Genomic DNA, 22,363 nt, shown 5'->3' with positions numbered 1-22,363 from the left:
CTTCAAAAATATGTTCAAAAGTTGCGTTTTGTTGCAACGTCTCGCCTGGCCGATTAAAAAGGATATTTTATTATATATGCGATTACCTGGTATAAGCTAAATATATACTAAGGTTTTTGCAATTTTTGCGTATAATACTCAGTACTCAATGCATGACATTGTCAGCTTATGTAATCATGTCCACGCTTACTCGTTTACATGATATTGCGAATTCGTGTGCTTACATCAAGTTAAAAAGATATTTTCGATTCATTCCTAATTTAAAAAAAACAAAAAAACAAAGCAAAAAATATTTCCATTAAACACACCCACTAAAGGTCCATTTTGGAATCAGTTGCGTCTCTTATCTACCGTCCTCTACAGCCTTCTTTACTTTTGCATATACATGGTTAATTAAAAAAAAAAAAAAAAAAAACAAATTCCATTCAAATAGCGGGTAATTGAAATGCGTTTTGAGGCGCGATTTTTCATTGTTTTGCAAATTTCATGAAAATTCTTAAAATAATGAGAAAAAAAATAAATAATAAGTTTATGATGGATTTTTGATACATTTGTTGCATTTACTTTTATTCTCCATACCTAGCAGCCATGGTGCTACTGAGTCATTTTCTTTGGCCGACTTTAAAATTGTCTCCGGCAACGGTAATGAATGTCTAACCATTGCCCCATATAAGCCGTATTCGGCCATAATGGTACTTCGACCCCAGCATTTTTCAGTTTTTCGCCACTTTGCTCGTCGATTTTGAAACCAAACCTGAAATCAAAACGAACGAATAAAGTAAAATAATGAATTAATTTTTCTTTTTTATTTTTTTAAATCTTAAATCTGTCAGATTGAAGAGAGTAGAGTCGACAACCTAATCGCTTTTCAACCATTTTTAAGTGATTGGGTGTTAAAACAAATACGAAAACGAACACTTAACGCGCTGGTAAATGTAAATTCAGAAAACTTTCTTTTATACCCATACCCATACCCATATCCATACCGTGTGCGTTGCTTGCGTACGCTTCGCTCTTATGTTTATGGTATATAAATGGTATTCAAAGTCTCCTGTTGACTTCTTATACTTCATATTACGAGGGAATGATAAATGTCTCTCGCTTAACATACAAATTATGCAAATTTTCTTTAACTTGCTTTTTATTTTATGATTTCTTCTTATCCCCCCCACACACACACACACACACACACCCCATACTAACCACTTCTCTTTGCTTTGCTTCGCTTTCACTGCGTCTGAAGAGGAGTTTTTCTCGTTTTTTGCAATCGTTTAGCTTAACTAAAGAATTTCCTTTTATTGCGAATGCGTTTATTTCGCTTTGACAGTATTTTTAAAATATTTTTTTTTTTTTTTTTTTTCTTTTTAGGGAACGCTCCTTATATCGAGTGGCTAGTTTGATATTTATTTATTAAAAAAGAAGAAAAGAGAAAATGAATAGCAAAACCAATTTTCTTTTATTCGATTTAAGTAAGCATGCTTTAAAAGACCAACAACAATTGTGTTCAATGAACTCAACTCCCAAAAAAAAAAAGAAAAAAATAAAGGAAAAAAAAACACACACACACACACACACAATAATTTCTTCTCAACTTGTTAGTTCATTCATGAGACCATAATTGACACTTGCTTGCATTTGTAACAGTTGTTCGGTGCGTGATAAACGCATTATTAATAGAATATTTTTTCAAACTTAAAAAAATAAAATCGATTTAATGTAGTGGAAGTTAATCCCATCAAATAACCGGCACAACTTATTTCCACAAATGACAATAGGACTCGTAAGCGCTGGTGATGTTAAATAGTATCATATTTACAAGCGATATTCGATATTGCACATACAACAATACGCTTTTTAACATCTTATCGCTGTTCTCATAAAAAGTCTGCAGGCAATCGCTAAGGGACTTCCTAAACGACAACTTGTCCGACTTTCAATTAATATGAAATTGTGTCGACGACGATTCTGTTGAGTTTCTTATCGGTCATAGTGCCGAGCGGAAGATTGAAATCATTTATTTCTCTATTAGTAGAATAGAGAAATTCCGGATAAATATATGAAAAATTTCCCATTAATAAATCTAGGCATAATTGCTCGCTCTTCCTGTTTGCATCCGCTTTCTGATGCATGATAATGTAATAAGTGCCGTCGCTCATATGAACCCATGATACGATCAACCCTTAATACCATTTCAGAAATATTACGCAAAGAAATATTTCGTGGCAGTTTTCTCAATCGTTGTCCTTACAGTTGCGTGAATTTGTAAACACGATTCCTATCAAATCATACTCTGGAGCCTTAGTTTAAAGAAAATTTAAATCATTTCAACCATTAAAACCACTAACTAACTTTTCGAACTTTTCGTGAATAAATTCGTGTTGTTGACGATGCAACAACGTGCCGAAATCAACAACACATTTTTGAAGACAATTTTGAAGACAAGCTTGAGAAAGACTGGCATTTTTTCATCTTATGATCTCGTTGCGGAACTGAGCATTGATCGGCAATCAATTTTTGCGGTCATATGCACTTATCGCTAAATATAAAAACTTGTTTAGGTATCATATGAATTAAAGGTGGACGTGACGTGCCATATAGGTCGTGTCCAAGAAAAATGATGGCAGAAACAGTGAAAGGGCCTGATTTGACGTCATTTAAGGTGAAAGTTTGGGATTGAAAGCGCATCATATATATCAAGATAGCCAAGCGATCGATACCATCGTCTACTATCAACAGCTGGTGCGATTGCCAAGCTTAATTCGGGAGAAGCGCTCAGAAGCTGTCATCTTCCTGTCATCAGAATGATGCTAAATAAATAATATGCATATTTAAGGAGACGGCAAAAATTGAGAGAATTTGATGCCTCTGCCATGCAGCTTGGACGTTGATCCGCTCGACTACCGTTGATTTTGTCCTTTGCAGAACTGCTTTACTAGACTAGTGTAATAATGCATTATGTAAAGGATATCCGGGAGCCGCAATCTTTTCAGGAAATAATTAATTAGACAATCCATGGCATCCGTCCAACCGTCGTCTCGATAAAGTGGCATTGACGCCTTGTTTTCCTTTGAAAATGTCTTTAAGTGAACGTAAGTAGGTACTTTTCAAGGACATCGGTTAGTGAAAAGCTAGAAATCCACAAGCAAGACGTTAGACTGGAACTTTCGGCCATGGCTTCACTAATTATTACAATTTCTATTACCATATTCTATATGGTTGGTCCAAGGCATTTATTAAGCCAGTAAAACAATTCACTTCTTACGTTTGCCTGAATTACTGAGTGCTGAGGCATTTATTCGAGGGGCTACGAACATTCTGAGCGAGGGGCTAACATGAATATCCGGCACGTTAGGCAACCATAGAGCGCCATAGCATGTTTGCTTATGCTTATGTCACCCGGCTTATCTCTCTCTCTCTCTCTCTCTCTCTCTCTCTCTCTCTCTCTCTCTCTCTCTCTCTGATCAAAAGTATGCTTTTTTTTATGCTTTTGTATGCTTTTTACGATGGCGGTAAAGAATAAAGAAAACTCGGTGTAAGGTGTAAATGAAGAGAACAAAAATTATTTCACATGAACGCGTAATTCATTTGTTTTTCTTGGAATATCCTCCACGAGCCGAAATCTGAGATCATTCATCATTCTACCGTACATTGATTGTCGAAATTCGTCTGCAAGCATTTACAAAATTGAAAAATAGAAAGCATTCTATAATGTTTGTTACACAACACAAACAAGCCACGCACTCACAACGTCTCAATATATATACGCCTATCTAAGGAAAATGTTTGGTCAAATTGTTATAATTTCGGGAAAACATTTTGAAAATTATTATGTGACGTAAGTGGAAATGTCACTTTGTAGGTAGGGTAAGTTATTTTAAAGAAAAGTAATTTCTAAACGACAATTCTCCTTTCACATAAACATATATATACTTACACATATGTTTCGAAATAATAGATTATATGTACATACGTACATTATATATATATATATATATATATTTAGTAGTAGGCATATATATGTGTGTGTATTATTGACTATTGTGTATATAGCAGAAATTGTAGTTGCGGGCAACATGCTTGACTAAGTTTTGTAATAAATTTTCAATCAGTAAATTGATATTGTGCGTGATTTTATTTTATTATCCTCCTCTCGCTCCTTTTGAATGATCCTTTCACTACTACTACTACTACTACTGACATGTAGTACGGAGTACAGTGTAATTCAATGCAGAAGAACATAAAATAAAACTGCAGAAGAGCATCGAATATTGAACAAACATCGAATGATTTCTATTATATATATATATATATATATATATATATGTATGTTCATATATTGACCACCACTATCCACCCACTCACTAACCTGTCTTATGTGAATGGACGATGTATTTATTTAGCTATTCTCGTTAACCGTCACAATTACAATTGAAAAGAAATCCACACACACACACACACACACACACACACACACACATACCTATACAAAGAAATTGCACGTGCACACAAATATATATAAAAAGATATTTAAATGCGTATAATAAATTGAGTTATATTTTTAGTTAAACTAAAAAGCAAATAATTTCAAAAGTTACATAAGATTATATAAAGAAAAGAAAGAGAAAGCAACTATTGCTTCTCTGTAAATAAATAAATAAATTCATCATAGAGGACGTGAACTGCCTGGGGACAGAGTTAAGTAATTGATTTAAGCGAATACTTTTTAATCCGTATAAGTTTACTTTTCATTCATTCATTCATTCATTCATTCATTCATTCATTGTATCATTTCATCAATTTATCAAGTACAAGTCATTTCCTCTGTTAAGTTTTATTAGGTTTCTCGTCGTTAGCGTTTGCATGCTTTTCCTATCTTTAGCTCTGTAGGTGCAATTTTCGTAGCTTTTTTATGCTCTGCAGCACCGACCGACCGATAAACGGAAGTGTTTCATAAATTTTAACGGAAATTTAACAATTTGTTGACTCATAAACTGCTGACACAGCTATTACGTAGTTGACGAAGCTGTAATGAATAATGGAATTATGGCTGAATGGCTGGATGGCTGATGTCAAACATCAATTTGATCTGAAACGGAAATTAACTAATTATGGCTTATGCATGATATTGAAAAAAAGAAAAAAAATACGTATCCAAATTTTATTCTTTTTCCTCTTATTAATATGCCATATGAAGATTTCCTAAAGCACATACATACGTACATGCAAAACATGTTATCTCGATTTGAAAGCTTATTCATATATTGGGCCGGGTAGGCTTTCAAAGGGTAAAATCGCTTATTTGGCTGAGAGCACTTATACCCCAAGTGCTATAAATGTATTAAAGTTAAAAATAGCCGACTTCACTACTACTACTATGAATCAAGTTTTCATTACAAAAGACGAGAAATTATATAAGGATTTCATTTTTTATAAGACCATATATAGGGAAGGAATTTTCTAATGCAAAATGCCTCCTCGCCTCCTCGCCTTCTCGCCTCCTTGCGATTTTACATCTTTTATATTTAACTTCTTTTCCGATTAAACTCGTATCTCAGTGAATTGTGATGTGTTCAGGATAACGTGAACATATTTATTTACAACGCCTTAAGGCTGCATCTTCTCTTTGCCGTTCAAATCTTTTACAATTCAAAGCACTTGACTCGAGTAACTTACGAAAAGCTAAAGTAATCCTTTTACGAGCCAGTTATTAATCAGAAAATCTCGTTGAGAAACTTTCATGCTAAACCCTTTTCACCTACGAAATGTTTAACAAATTTTTGCTAATCTTTTCGCCAGTCATCCAATCGCCAATTGTCAAATGCGTCGCACAAGTAAATCATCGTGTGAATGTGTTTATTTGATTTTTATATTTGTAGAATTTTGTTTTCTTCGAAATTCGATTAGGTCTCATGTCGCTCCTTCCTCGCTTCATGCCATCATGCCATCAAAATTTTCACATATATTGCAAATTGAATCAATAGAAACCATTGTTGAGTTAAAAGTGTGTTCAATGTGTTTAAAATTCATCAAAATGTCGCGATTATTACGATTGCAAGGTATTAGACACGTATGACATACATGGACATAGGAGCAGATCCTCCTAAGAATCGGTCCTAAGAAAGCTTCTGCATCGATTAGTAGCTCTTCTGGGTATACAGGTGCTTGAGATGCGGTATTCTCTCTACCTCTGTCCAAATTCTGTCATCAATTCCTTGCTATACTTTCTAGCTTGGAATTTCAGCATTCATTGTTTATGCTGATAAGTTTACGCTGAATAAATTTGCTATTCAAGTGCTGTACAAATGTATTAGCGATTGTCGCTCTCTTCATTTCGGTTACTTTAATGCGTGAAGTAAGTTATTTCGAATGTGTTTTTTGATTATTTACACAACAGTTTTGTATACGCCTGTAATGAAGATAAACCTGTGTGTTTGTTCATCATCATCATATTATTTGTTATCTATTCGTATATCGCTACCCTTTCGCATCAATTGATTTACGGTTGCATGTATTAAGACAAACAAAAAAAAAAAAAAAAAAAAAAAAATAAAAAGAAAAAAAAAAAAACTAATAATAATTCGCTTATAAAAGCTTAGATGATAGCCGCAGATCAATTTTGAAAATAGAATATATCCGTCAGATAAATATTGGCGGTGAAAGTGTACATGCAGTGATGCAAGGCATTTTGAATGTAATTTAAAAGTGAACGTAATAAACAATTTTCGTTAGGCGACCGATTAAATCATAAGCAACAAAATATTTAGCAATTTTTACATATTTTCTTATTATATTTGATAAAAAAAAAAAAACAAAAAACAAAAATTCATGTAAATGTGTATCCACAGTTGGGTAAATTGAGGAAACAACATTGATTGAAGCTTAAAATAAATAAATTAATAGTACGTACAGTGGAGTCTCTCAATAATTTCGATAGCCTTAGATGCTAATGCTCTATGACTTTAATCTTAAGATTTATTCCTCTGGCTGGATGAATAATAATAATAATAATAATAATAATAATAATGATAATAAAACAAAGTAAATGAGAAAATTATGTTATGTTATTTAAAATAAAAATAAAACAAAGTAAATAAAATATCGATGCCGTCGATTTCCTCTCTTTGAACGGATCTTATAAAATCATTTGTGAAGTATGTATTCTGATATACATGTGCTGCACTGTATGAGTATTAAGCAAAAGACTGATTTTGCTCTTTTTTTTGCTCTTAGTAGACGTCTACTGTGGCAAATTTCGACCATTTTCAGTTTCGATCTAGCTCTGTGAACTACCAAATATGAAAGGCGGTACAGACTGTATCTATTTTTTGACTGCTTTGAAACTTCCCTATGGATCTTTTGATCGTCTTCGTAAACTGAATATAGAATACGTCTAATGTTTCGGTGCTAGGTATCAAAAAAAAAGTTGCATACGAGGTAACTTTACAGTTTTCTTGCAACTTAATTATGATAATTGAATAAAATATCTTTTTCTTCAATATATTCTCACTTAAGATTTGTGTCAGAGCAGTAGCAGAGCTGCCTGTTTAACGTTTCGCAAATTTTAAAAGTAAGCGTTTAACGAAACCCTTTTCGTTTTCGATAGTCTGATGATGTCATATTTTTGTTTTGTTTTTTTTTTTTTTTTATTCATCAATATGGATTTGGGCGCTCTAGAGGTTAGTCACAAAGTCACTGTCATTTCTAGTTACAAGCAAGCGCCCTCAAGGTGCAATACATCCGTTTCCATATTCTCAAGATTTTACTTCAAAGTCAATTGTTTGTCCACTGCAGGTTTGTCTAATGCGTAGAAATGTACTTCAGAGAGAATCATGTTCGGGCTTATAGAACTATATTAAACTTCAATTGTCCGTTTAGAGCGCTGGCTGCTTGTTTTTTTGTAATAAATTTCCATTTTCTACAATTGCAATAAGAGCATTCAAGATTTGTTCCATGACGAGGGATGCCTAAGAGTGTGAGAGTACAATGTTAAATAATTGAATTCTATTCAGTTCTCGCTCCCTATTGAAATCTTTATGAAAACAATCATGATTTTAGTTGGCAAGCATGCATGCATGCATGCAGTCATACAGTCATACAGTCATACAGTCATACAGGCATACAGGCATACAGGCGTACAGGCAGTCAGTCAGTCAGTCAGTCAGTCAGTCAGTCAATCAAGTGGTTGATGGAAGAATCTTACTTCTTCATAACGCATACGAATAAGTTAAGCTAATACATGTATCGACCTTAAGGGGCTGAGGCGGCGGTATTGTATTGAATGCTTCATATTCTAATTGTATACGAAACTAGATGAAATTATGATACTAGCAGATGGGCGCCTGTATCTGAAAACTAATTTTATAATTATGAAGTTGAACTAATGTATACACATATATATATATATATACGCATACATGCAAACAAATGTACAATTACTGTAATGAACATTTAATTAATTGAAACGAAAGCATTTTTCGAAAAAGAGACGAATGGAGAAAAAAAAAATAATTTCATCCTATCATCGTCATCAGTAGTAATTGATTCATATCTCTATGACCATGCAGTCGAGTATGTATGAGCTTGTAAAGTTCCCCCCTTTCTACATCTATATATATATATATGATATATATGTACTTGGAAAATAACTTGGTTATGTTATGTGAAAAAAGTGGACTTTTGTGGGCTCAAAATATTCATTCACGCACTCATGTTTTTATGCAAATACCTGTGGCAGTGGCAGTGAATGCATACGAGGATACGATACGGAATATTTGCATGATGGCGATAACGATTGGTTGTGGGATTTTTAAGTAAATTTTGCCCATCAGGCTGGTCAAATACAATGCAAGTTACAATCGTTTACAATTTACATCAAAGCCAGACGGCATATAATTAAAATATTGGTAACCAATCAAATATTGTGATTGTATTGACAAACTTCTCCGAGCCTGCATTGAAATTATAAACGCCGTCACTGTCAGCACGTCTATTAACCAACACTCAAACACCTGTAAATTCACTGTAATATGGATTGCTTGCCTTTGTATTGCGCGTTCCATGGCGATGTCGACAACGACAGCAACAACGATGGCGATGATCATGATAATGATAATGATGATGATGATGATGATAATGATAATGATAATGATAATGGTATCTGTGCATTTACCTATGCGTGCATCACAATGTGTATGTCATCAAATATTTATTTTGTCATAATGAAAAATTTTCTATATTAGATAATAAAAAATTTTGTCTACTTATCAAACGTTACGTTACGTTGTATATTATATTGTAATTACATGGTGTATATGTGTGTGTGTCTTTATTATTATTATTATTATTATTATTATTATTATTGAAATGATTCTAGTGCGATTGTATGTAAGCGTACCAGATATGCAAGCCTTTAGTTAATAAAACTCAACTCATTGAAAAGTATGCATACATATGCTTCGCATATTCATTTCGTTAACATACATTTATGTCAATCAGCCATCATTCAGTTCAGTTCAATTTATTCATTCGTTCGTTCATTTATCTCATTCATGCTCTTGATAAATCGATGGGTATTCGCTTACTAAACACTAAACACTCAATCATTCGATTATGAAATAAACATAATATTTAGGCGCATGTTTTAGGGCATGTAACAGTGTGTTAGTTAGTTAACTAAACGAGTATCTTTTGTTCTAATTTTCAATTAGTGCGAAATGGGCCGCTACGCTATCTGCACACACCATTGCATTGCATTGCATTGCATTGCATTTCACTTGTGCATTTCATGTAATTATAGGTAATTGAAAATATCCTATACCATCCCGATTATGGACTCTTCTGTGTTAAGCGGGCGGGCGTATGGTAGGTAGATAGACTCACCTGGATATTTTTCCCCTTTTTTTGTTTTTTTTTTCTTTATACCGTCCTATCCTCGTACCTCGTACACTATGAAAATATTAAATATGATGCGAGTGTATGCGTAACAATCTGAAGGACTTGACAAGCGATTTCCAGTCAATTTCTCTATCGATTAAAGTCGGCCTGTTCGTTCATTTGTCTCTCTTTCTGTCTGGCCGATATTTGTGCATTCAACTAATGGATCGGAATTTCTCACATTTTCTCTACATTTTTGATCTAAGGAAATAGTTTCAAAATATTTTGTCAAATATTTCTCATCAATAATGAATTGCAAAATAGTATTCCCGCGTACTAAATAAATATGAAGAATATGCATCGGACGGCAGCATATTTGGAATCCATCCCCATGTTAGAATGTTAGTATAGCTAAGTTTGAACCACGTAGGTCTATTTTTTTGAAAAGCTTCCCAAAAAAAAAAAAAAATGGTTCCAAGGGGATTAACTATTTTCATATAATTGCAATAGTTATCGAAATGATAATCATTCGCATAAAGAGGTTGAAGATTTCCTTACCGAATTTCTTGCATTCATTTTTAAAACGTCATATACAATACATTGTAGTTGGGCTTACATAACAGTGCAAAGCAGAGGGTGACTCTGATATTTATAGAGTGAAAAAAGCAAAAGCATTTAATTGCTATAAGGAGCTAAAATCATGAGCATTGAAGGAAGTCGAATTTTTTCAAGCTAAGGCTGCTGCACGGGGATTTTCTCCATAAAAAAAAAAAAAAAAAAAACAAAGGATATGAAAAGAAATAATGGCATCCATCATATTCTACATGGACAGACCAGGCCAGCCAAGCAAAGGTAACACGACATCTGCAAATGTTCTCTTATCTCGCCATCCGAAATCTGACAGCGGTTTCTTCGAATAGATCCAATATAAGTTTAAGACAAATTTCGCGTATACGTATGAGGGATAGTTTATAGTCCCTTGACTTGTAGTATTATCGCGTTATTTTAATGCATGAACTGCATATCGATTATGCATCCAATGCAATGCAATACTAGGCATATCCATCATGAGGTTAATACCTAGTTAAATGCAAATAACGTTAGTTAACTGTAACAATATCAATAACTTAGTTAAACTCAGTTAACCTATAGACATAAGAGACAATAACTTAAGATATTTGCTTAATAAGCAAAATCAGGTCAGCGAGAAACAGACGATCAACAGAATCGTCAAATCAAAATGATGATGAAATATTTAAGTTTTAAGTAATTGCTGGAGCCCTTCAAAAGAATACCATATAGTTTTATTACAAGCCATTAAAGGCTTGCTTGGGAAAATATTTCGTCCTTTTTTTTTAAAATGTTTTCAGCGGAAATGAACGAACAAAATATGTATTGAGTTGCAGCTCGTTTCGTTCTTCACTCTTCGAGACTTTAAATTGATACGAGAATGCAATTGTATAGGAATTTTTAAATAACAACCATAGGTTTACTTATCTTTATTGTTGATATATTGTTAAATATCGTAATCGTTTTGCTTTCTTTCGTTGTATTCGTTCAGTAAGTTTTGGAATTTTATTATGGAAAAATATATAAGAAGTCTTGTGGAGTTATTTGGAATCGTCTCGCCGTAGTGAGAAGCCAGATTCTATTCATTTGACTAAACGTGCCGTAGTGTGTAGATTAAAAACGCCTAACCTAACTCGCTTAATAATTAACTTCTTAGCGAATTAATCAAATTTTTTATTGTTTGAAAAATAAAATTGAACAACTAAGAAAATTAAATTCATTCGGTACCGAAGTATTTATACCCATCATCGTTTTTGCATTGTAGGCGTGCCCTTTGAAAAGTTTAGATCAAAATCCGAATTCTTTTGCAAATTTATGAGCGATATCTTCATTTTCGCTACCGGGGAGAATGTTTAACTCAAATACTACATAGTCGCGCCGACAGATAGATGAACCGAAGAACCGACGGACAGAATGACCAAGAATTATATTTATATATTTTATGGGCTTTCTGAAGTTTGTTTCTGCGCCTTATAAGGATATTGAAAAAAAATAATTCCATTTTGATGCGCTACGACATTAGGTCATTGGGCATGGTCAATTCTTTTTTCACATTTTTGTGCATAAATGCTACAGCATCGCCCATATCAAATTTGTGTACATTTATTTGCTACGTAGTTTATGAGTAATGAGCCAAAAAATATCATTTTTTTCATTCGTTTTGAAAAACATAAGTATTCTCAGTTGTTGCGATGCTATGGGCGTATCGCTCACCCTATTTGATCCATTTTCAATACCAACTTGCGCGTAAGAATTTTCAATGTTTTTGCCAAATTAGAAGTCGATAGCTTCATGAGAAGAATGTTTACAACAGACATTACACAGATGGATAGACGGACATACTTAAATCAATTTCGAATTTGATGCTGTGTGTATACTGTGTGAGGTTTCTAAAGCTTCCTTCTGGGCGTTGCAAACGTTTTGATAAAATGCATATATGTCAGTGATAATTATAATAATAAGAAGCACGAGTAGCGAACATTATATTAGTGATTTATCAAGTTTTCCAAATTCCAATAAGAAATCGCCCGTTTTTAAAAGATTGTCGATGATATCAATTAGTGAGTTATTGATTATTGCGAATCGAGTCGAATCGAATCGAACCGAACCGAACGAAAAGTAAACAAAAATAAAATCTAAAGAGATAAAATTTGCCTTCATATTGAGTTGCCAAAAAAAAAAAAAAAAAAAAAAATAGTACTTGTCGGTTGGTACAGATTACTTATCTCTTGTGACTGCATGCAGTATCTTTAAAATTTTTTTCAATGGATCCATTGAGGAGAATTTAAAAGCATGATATTAAAAAAATTGAAGTCATGGCCATATTCTGTTGGAGAAATTTTACAATGTTGTGCGAAATTTATCGAATCTCATCGAAATCCACATATCACTAATATCGACTTTCATATTCACGCGTAATAATAATAATAAAAGAAAACTTTGTTGCATCTGTAGTTGTGAATTAATTTACTAATTAATTTCGTTATTATCATTTTTGTGCACAATTTGTAATTGACGATAGTGCTTCCGATAGAGCATCCATCTAAGTAGTTATTATATTAAAAAAATTGGTTCATTTAATCCTTTGATTATTTTTATTAGTTTTCTTATACTTAGCATAAAAAAAAAACAAAAAAAAATAAAAAAATCCAAATTTTTTAAACATAAATTAGTTTTAAGTTTTTTTCTCCCCATTATCATCTCTAAATTAATAAAATTTTATTTTAAAGAAGAAGAAGAAATGTGCTACAATTAAATGATAAGGTATTTCCCCAAAAACGCCCCTTGTTAGCGGAGTGAGCCGCGTAGTAGTAGGAGACTGTCCGTCCGGCTTAGCTAATGCACACTCTTAGATTATACTTGTAGCGTTCGCAAGACAAGGGCAATTTAGAAATGCTTGAACCATGCTGAACCAATGCTTAACTGTCCTCTAATTTATTTCTGTTATTTGATCAACTAGCTACCTACCACTAAACTAGAGAATGCTAGAGTGCTGTTGATGAAATGGAACTTATTCTGGTGAGAATCAGATCTAACACGTTTTGTGCCTGTAAGAGAAGGACTACAAAGTGCTACGGTGCTCTTGATGAAATGAAGTTTGTTCTGGTCAGAATCAGATTCAATGGGTTTGTGCCTGCAAGAGAAGGACTACAAAGTGCTAAGGAGCTCTTGATGTAATGAAACTGGTTCTGGTCAGAATCAGATTCAATGGGTTTGTGCCTGTAAGAGAAGGACTACAAAGTGCTACGGTGCTCTTGACGAAATGGTTCAAAAAATTGAACCTTGCCGAATCAAATTGTTCGTACCAATTGAGAATTTCGAAATGGTTTTATTAGGCGATTTTTATCGAGAAATTTCACAAAATTCCAATTTTTTTCCACATAACGACGGAAAAGTGGAATGGATTTGCATCATTTTCAATATCGTTCGTCTTTGCGTCAATGCAAGCACGTGTATGAAATTTCATCAAAATAATGCAGTGTAGGTTGAACACATGGAATTTACATGAACCGACGTCAGACGGGCCGACAGGCAGATGGGCAGATGGGCAGATGGGCGGACAGACAGGCTTGAACTATTCAAAACCCCTTTTTTGAACCGATCGGTATAATAAAAATTAAATGTATCCTCTTTCTGGGTGTTACATACATCCGCACAAACTTTATATACTCTGCCCTCCAAGCGATGTACGTTATAAAAAGAGAAATGCTTTGCTTTTTCCTTAGTTCGGTTAGTGGGTTTTTTTTTTTTTTTTTTTTTTTTTTTGGGTTTTCCTTGTATGAAAAACATCGTACTTGGCTTACGGAGTATTTGTAGACCCGTACCGTAACAAGGTGTATAAGGAATATAAGGCAATGATTATTAAATCGAGTTTTTCTTAATCATGAGTAAATTTCCTACGGATATCTGATGTTTGCTGATGTTCTACTTGTTCGGAAAATATAAGAATCGATATTATTATTATACAATGAAACTCTAATCTCTGTTGAGTGTTGTTTGTAGTTGGTCGAAAGAGGTGTTTTTTTTAAACACTTTTTAAAAATCTGAAAATCCCAAGTTTGCAATGGGAGTGCAAAACTTGTCTGGTATTTGCTTTCACACATTCATTAATTTTCATTTCTGTAAATTACTTCACTTAGTGCAAAGATTGATGATTATCGTCCGTCATTCTCAACAACATCGATGTCATTAACGTAAAGAATTACAATTGTTGCTGCGAGCTTAACAAACAAATGCGGCCTCGGATTGAAAAAGAAGTCCATCGCAAATATGTTAACAAGCTTTAGTTGTCTATTCTTATAAATTAATGTTTTCTTTGTTACGAATTTAGCAAAAAAAAAAAAAAAAAAAAGAAAAGAGAAACAAGTAAATAAAAAAAAAAGGGTTGTATATGCCGTAGTACAAGTACAAGTAGAAACAAACCATAATCCCCTTTAATTTCATTTAAGGGCTGCTAATAAATAATAAATGTCGACATAACAAATATTCTGGGACTGAAATTACTCCACAAACAACGACAACAAGCGACGGCTATTAAAGACGAGACAAGTGCAAAATGCTAAGCAAATTTCTATGCATATGCAGGAGTGTGTGTATGGATGTGTTTATGTGCGTTTTTGTGCGTACGGGTTTGCGTTTGCGTTGGCGTTTGCGTGTGTGTGTGTGTAAATACCCAAAAGTCCCAAAAGCAACGCGTGTCATATACGCTTAATAGCGGCAGGATATCAGCAGGTTGATAATCATTTATTTTCAGGGTGATTAGAGACGGAAGAAGAAAACAAGCAACAAGCCAGCTAGCCAGCCACTGGTCTAATAGAATAGAGAAAAAAACCACTAAAGCGCGTGTGAATTTTGATAATTTGTTACAAGCTTCGTGATGCGCGTTTATGATCGCAAATAAAACACAATTCCCGCATACACACACACACACACACACACATGTATATATATACATATACACACATATATATATATATATATATATATATAGATAAATAGATTTTTATTCTAAGGGTGCTTTAAATTAAACTTATTTTCCTTTGTCTAATAAGAACTTGTCTCTGGAGATTTGTGAAAGTGTGTCGGGATTTTTTTTTTCTTTCTTTTTTTTTTTTTTGTTGAATACTACTTCGACTTACATATTACTTTTTATTTTTATTTGGTTAAATAATTATTCAATAATTTTATTTCTAATATCAATATTATTTATTTATTTGTTTGTTTGTTGATGTTGTTGTTATTGTTGTTGTTATTGTTGTTATTGTTTTTGTTAACCTAAGTTAATGAGGTGTGACTTTTTCGCCTTCTAAAAAGGAGAGTAGTATGAAACGTGTACGTACTTTTATTTTTCATTATCATCGCATCATGCAGTAATTGCTCTTGGGAATTGTCCATAAGCGCGTATGTGTTTCAATTGGATGATTGTCATAATATTTAGATATTATTTCTAACAGAATGATGTGCCGAATCCCTAGCCTTTATTTTAGGTTAAGCGATTCTCATCCGCGGAAGGATGCATAGCCAGTGTTGTCTACCAGAAGTCTCATTGGAATTATTGCCTATACGCCGTGAGATTTATATAGCCTTGCTCACCATCCAATTCAATGTCGAGTTAGTCGATTTTTTCCGTCCGTCTGTCCGTCCATTTGCTTATTTCCCTGCGTGTTCCAAAAATATTGGACGTTGGTGCAAGCAAGTTAGCACTGAACACGGTCCAAAACGATGCGAGTTCCCCCTACAGTACAGCATAAATTAAAACCAACTCTGTTTTTAGTGGTTTTTTTTTTTTGCGTGCGTTTCTTAAAAAAAAAAAAAAAAAAAATGACAGTATAGAAGACTCGATCGCTGTCGAATATCATATTCTTAGTTGTTTCAAATAAAACGGATGAAGAACAGATAGATATATTGAATGTCCGCCTCAATATAAAAAACAAAAAAAAAATAAATAAATCTAAAATAATTTTCTCAAGAAGCTAAAAATGTGTAGATAATTGCAGCAAAAAACAGTCCTCGTTTATACATGAGCAAATAAATCTTGTTTTCTGTGAAAATTTTTAATTAAAAAAGAAAAAAAAAAAACATTTTTGAATTAATTTTTATACAATTGAGAAACGAAAAGCTTAGTAAATTAAAAGAGAAAGTGAAGTTTTCTAAGTTGGATATGGGAGAAATTAATGTTCATGAGAAAAAAAAATAAAAAAACAAAAAAAAGAATGAAAAACATTTTTATGCGTAAACCACAAAAGCGTTTAAAATCTCCAGGGAATTGTTTTTTAAAGGATAATACTTCATCTCAACATTGGCGTAAATGAAAGAATACAAATAATTAAATGTTAAATACATACTTTTTTTTTGATCTGAATTGGAATTGAAATGAATTCGGTGGTTAGTAGTCGTTTGTTTGTACAACAAAACACGTAAATATTATTGTGACGTAAACGCAAAAGACAATTTTTTTTTTCTTTTCATAAAAAAACATTAAATCTGTGAAAAGTCAGAAGAGAGAAACAAAAAAAGAAAAGAAAAGTGTAACGCTATAAAACTAGCTTAAGTCAAAGCACTAACTACTAACTCTCCTTATTATGAACATTACAACCTTTTTTTTTTTGTCATATAATTGACTAATTTCGCATACTTTCGATTCAGTTATGCTTTTACTTTCTTTCATAAGCCGACGCTTTCCAATTGTTCGCCGCAATAGGTATAAGGCAGGAATTTTAGGAATTTCTTGCACTTTTATGCTGTATTTTCTATAAGCCCTTATTAACTTTTTCACCATATTGTCCATTTCGATGTGAACATATTTACATCTACACATAGGCTTAAAAGACAAAGACAGAGAGAGAGAGAGAGAGAGAGAGAGAGAGAGAGAGAGAGAGGAAGAGAGGGAGAGAGAGTAAGTAAAAAAAAAAAAAAAAAAATAAAAAAAAAAAAAAGATAAAAGATTAAAATGTTCAGATATTGTATTGAAATTCTTTAGCTTATACATATTGAGGGAAAGAGATGGCAGAACAAACATTTCAATAGTAATAAGATTATCGGCTTGTAACTTGTTTTCTATATAATTCCACAATCGAACATGAAAGGAAAATACTAAAAGAAGTTAGTTATCGATATATTTAGCTTGAACCGAATCTTTTTACACTCACAACTAACTCTTATTGATATAAGCGAACTCTTCAAAAAAATTAAGATAATTATATCGTTTCTTTCATCATGTTTGCATAACAAGTTCACTTAGTTATGTTTAACGAAAGTAAATTATTAAACAAATAATTAAATTAAAAAATATGCGGAACGATATTTACTTCTTCGTCTTCTTCTTCTTCTATTCCGGAAATCAACAATCAAAAATTTCTTAAGATATATTCTTGCTACGCAAAACATATACTGAATCGTAACGATTTCATTGAAATCGTATAGCTAACGTTTAATAAAATGAATAAATTTAGGAAATTGTTTAATTTTACTGCAAGTTCAGTGGATTTAAAAAATTCTAGAGAAAATAATAAGAATCAATAATGATTTTCGATATTTTACTTATCGGTTATAATGAGTATATCATTAAGAATTTCCGATGGAAAATTAAAATTTGGCAAATATTGCTGCGCTAATGAATAAAATTAAGAATCGAGTACGTTTGGAATTTTACCATGAAAACAAAGAAAGCAGATTTTTAGCGAATTTTCAAGCTACAAATGAAACCGTACGTATGCAGAGAAGGAAAGGAAGGAAGGAAAAGTGATACATTTTGCCTAGAAACATGAAAAAGCTATAACATTTGCTAAGCAGGCTTAGGCTTTACAAAATGTACAATTAGAAATGCAATCATGATATTTGAGAAAACAAATCGAGCAAATGCAACAATCCAGTCAGCTTTGCGATAAAGTCTAGCTCATGTTGTTTCATCAATTTTTTATAAATAGAACTCTAAGCTTTTACAAGAAATTTCTAATCCAACAGTACGTAGCTATGTGTAAAATATTTGAAATAAATACATAGTAAAGGAATCTTAGATGACAGTAGTTTAAGGGACATTCGATTCGCATTTGCTTGTCTTCAAAAGTGATAGTAAATGCCAAAATAAATAATGAACAACATAGCATTCTAAAGAGGATGGTTAGGTAAGTGCGTTAAGTGGTAAGATGAGTGGGCTGGTAGGGATAAGGCTGACTATAACTGAGCGATTGTCGATGAAAGAGACAATCAGAATAAAAAGACTTTAATGAAATTAAGATGAAATGGATTATAATTGAAATACAAAAATTATTAAGAGAAGTTTGCGGGGGCATAAAGTATGTCTAATACATCGCTCAATTAGTTCATAGGATGATATGCAGATATGGCATGGCTTTTGACGAATCCATATAATTTTTACATGGCATCAACCTTCAGAAGAAATATGTCAAATACGCGTTACTAACACCGCTTTAACTTGTATGGAATCGTTCATAATAGTGACACTCTAAATGATGGAAAAAAACTCCTGAAAATTCGATATATATACCCGCTTGTTTTGCGAATATAGTACTAGTGCGAGCTATCGTTAATGTTAATATTAAAGGTATAACCGTAAGTACACACTTTGTCTGTTAAGTTGCAGGTAAAAGGCACTTCATATGACGCCAGGGATATGCTGCGTCATAGATCGCGTTCGCACGAAATCAGAGACAACTAAATAGCAAGGCATCTCAAGATATTTTTGCAAAATAAGGAGTGGCAAAATCTCAGCGATTTCTGGTGCTTCTATTATCAATAATAGTAGTAGGATTGCTACTACTACTTGTTGTTGTTAATTACTTATTCTTTCATTTTCAATATGTGCGCATATGGGAAAAATTAACCTATAGTTTACACATAGCAGTATATGGACGAAAAAATATCAAAGTTTACGTAAGAAATATAACTTGTTCTATGAAAATATTCTATAAAAGAGTATGAAGAAATTTTTGTTAAATAAAAAAAAAAAGGAAAAGATAATCTATCAAATCGTTGTTTGTCAAAAAATAGTGATGCTGCAAATACTCACAAATTATTAATTCCGTAACTGAGGCGTAACTGACTGCAATTTATTTTTGGTAAGAAACTCGAATTTTTACTGCACAAATTTTATCTTAATTATTTTCAGGTCTGCCAACATTTTGCAAGTCTACCAACTTTTTTATATTTTAAATATATATTAACAGGGTTACCATCAAACTTAAAGCTGTTACTAATCTCCACACATTACTCAAAATATTATATTTGTTTGCCTATATGTATGTTTCATATACTTTATGCAACTTTCCATATCTCACGTGAGCAATTGTAACATACGGGGAGTGTTACTTATTTATTTTACAAGACTGATTCCGCAGAATTGATTTCAGGCTTATTCGCTAAAATTGTTTTAATTTAAATATCGTCAAGTACACGAAATCCATCTAATATAAATACAATGCATAAATAATATGTTATAAGCCCGTGGCAAACGGTGAATTGAAATAAAATTGGAAAGTGCTCGAGACTTTTCTCACGACAACCACACCAAAACCTGAAGAAAAATCAAAATTATTGGAGACATATTGCTTCCTCTCTCTCTCTCTCTCTCTCTCTCTATCTCTCTCTCTCTCTCTCTTTAATTAATTTAACAGCGAAAATAGTGAGCACGTAGTGGGTATTTTTGATCTAAAGTAAATATAGCAATACTCTGCTGCATCACGTTATTCACAATTCACTGTTTTTTTTACAGGTTGTTTGTTTGTTTGTTAAAAAAATAAATAATTTCACCTTTCTGTGTATTGTAATTGTGTTAAATGATCTCTCTCTTTGTGTTCTCGTTCGTGCTGTTAACCAATTCTAATTAAGATAGACATAAAGCTCATTATTAACTTAACTTCTGAAAACGAAGGCATTTAAGTTTCACACCAATTAACACTGCATGCATACATACCATGTCGTCACCTATCCACCCACTTTGACACAATGCTTCACAAATTTGCTCAGTTGTATTGTGTATCAGGTGAATCCAATAATTTTTCAATTATGGACACAGCAGGTAACCGAAAATTGTTATTACAACAATAAGAATGTAATTCCCGTACATATTCACATATAAGAGCTGAGTGCGACCAGGCGTTTTCCAAAATTCAATTTTTCTCCTTTTTCCGAGAGCTCGTTTCGTCTCGTTTAGTTTAGTTCTTTTTTTTTTTTTTTTTTTTTATTCCTTTTATTCCTGTTTGGTTGTGTGTCATACTTGGGAGCCACACAATTTTTCGCAAACCAATTTAAATGTCAAAATCAGACAATTCTACGAATTTTTTTTTTTTTATTTATTTTATTTTTGCTTTTAATCTCTCCCTCCTTTGGAACATACCGTACGTTATTACATATGTAGAGAGCACGGCTGCTCTTTCCTTTGTATACAATTGACATTTGTATACCCAACGCCAGAGAACGAAGTTGTACTACTTTTTTATATCATTGGTAACAGGGCATCAAGATGCATTTGGCGCACAATACTTGCTCCGCAAAGTGCATATATTTCGAAACATTATGAGTCCCTAAAGACGATTTACTCCGTTCCGATCTCTGTTTGCCCTTTCATTTTCGGCTCTTTGGCTCTTCAATTTCTCACAATTGAATGTGAAGGTGAGACTTGCGTATATAAAATTTTGAAAATATGATATCTTAAAGGTAGACGAAACGCAAACACGCACAAACACTCGCAACAAAACAACAATGCATAATAGCGGAGATATTTGAAATTTTAATACGATAATGGACATAAGTCGCCAAGTGCTTTACCGCAATTAATATATATATAGAATCGCGTTTCATTTCACGTTAACGGTGAGGCGATGAGTGCCATATAGAGTCGCCTTGAAACGAGTGCTTTTGTTAAAATTCCTTTATTTTTACGCCACCAAAGTCTAGATTTAATGTAAGCATTGCATGTAGATGGGTGATGATATTTTTACTGAATTCAGTATAACTGCGGTGAGCTGCGGTATGTAACCATCTACGGAATTGGTTGCTTTTATTTATTTTTCAATCAATGTCACTATAGGGGGCAGTGAAGGCTTGACTAAATTGATAAATGTGGCAAGTGACAACAGTTTGAAGACACTAACACCGCCCCCTTTTTAAATAAAAAAAAAAAAAACAGAAAAAAAAAGTAGAGGAAATGAAACAAGGATTAGGAAATGAAAAAAGAATCTTTTAATTAAAGGAAAATCGCAAAGGATACTGCTAAGGCTTTCTAAAACGCGACAACATTGAAAATTGGTTTGGTTCAACAAGTTTTCTATTAGAATTGAAAATGTCGCCCATAGAAATTTAATTGTCAGTAGGACGGAATATGCGTTTGGTTCTTTTCTTTTTCTATTGAAATTTCCGATCTACCATAGCAGCGATATCCGTAACTTTGCATTATTTCTAGGGCCAGAAATCATAGAAATCATTAATCAGATATCATAGTTAATGGACAGAATTTAATTCGCTTAATTTATCTTCGGACCCATAGTGTTAGCAAAATTTCATATTAATCTCACTCACAAGAGATTGCTTTTGTCTTGCTTAACTGTTAATAGCGCTTATAAAGGGTGTTCCAAATTTTTTCGAATGATTTAAATTTGCCATCACTTATGTTGGGCAAAAAGCCAGTTTGACAGCTGACAGTTTTGGTCGAGTAAACAAGAGGGAAGCTTTCCACGAGAGCGCAACGCGTTTTCATTGTTAAACAACATTTCAAAAATAATGAAACTTTGACGATCATATCTCGCAAATTTCATACAAAAGCTGGTCACCTTCCGTTGCATTTGAAGTGCAGACAATCCAGATGTGAAAAATAAATGCATCGGGAACGTGCCACTCTTTGAAGATTTTGGGCTGAAGCCATCATTGGATCATATTTCTTCGAAAATGAGGCTAGTGAAGTAAC

General features: G+C 33.0%; 1 protein-coding gene across 5 annotated transcripts in view; it reads right to left on the bottom strand.

Moving 5' to 3' along the window:
* Nucleotides 1–22,363, bottom strand: part of LOC119641103 (uncharacterized protein DDB_G0286447-like) — a 78,647-nt gene that overhangs the window by 2,205 nt on the left and 54,079 nt on the right. For 4 of the 5 annotated variants that reach the window (XM_038039559.1, XM_038039568.1, XM_038039577.1 and 1 more), the window contains one exon: nucleotides 565–754. In XM_038039559.1, coding sequence (XP_037895487.1) covers nucleotides 565–754 — 190 coding nt within the window. The remainder of the gene's footprint in view (nucleotides 1–564; nucleotides 755–22,363) is intronic. The other variant, XM_038039582.1, reaches the window with a different exon arrangement.

This window comes from Glossina fuscipes, unplaced genomic scaffold (assembly GCF_014805625.2).
Source record: "Glossina fuscipes isolate IAEA_lab_2018 unplaced genomic scaffold, Yale_Gfus_2 0, whole genome shotgun sequence".
Classification (NCBI taxonomy): Eukaryota; Metazoa; Arthropoda; class Insecta; order Diptera; family Glossinidae; genus Glossina; species Glossina fuscipes.
Note: the sequence above shows the minus strand (reverse complement) of the source record. Positions and strands in the feature narration are given on the sequence as shown.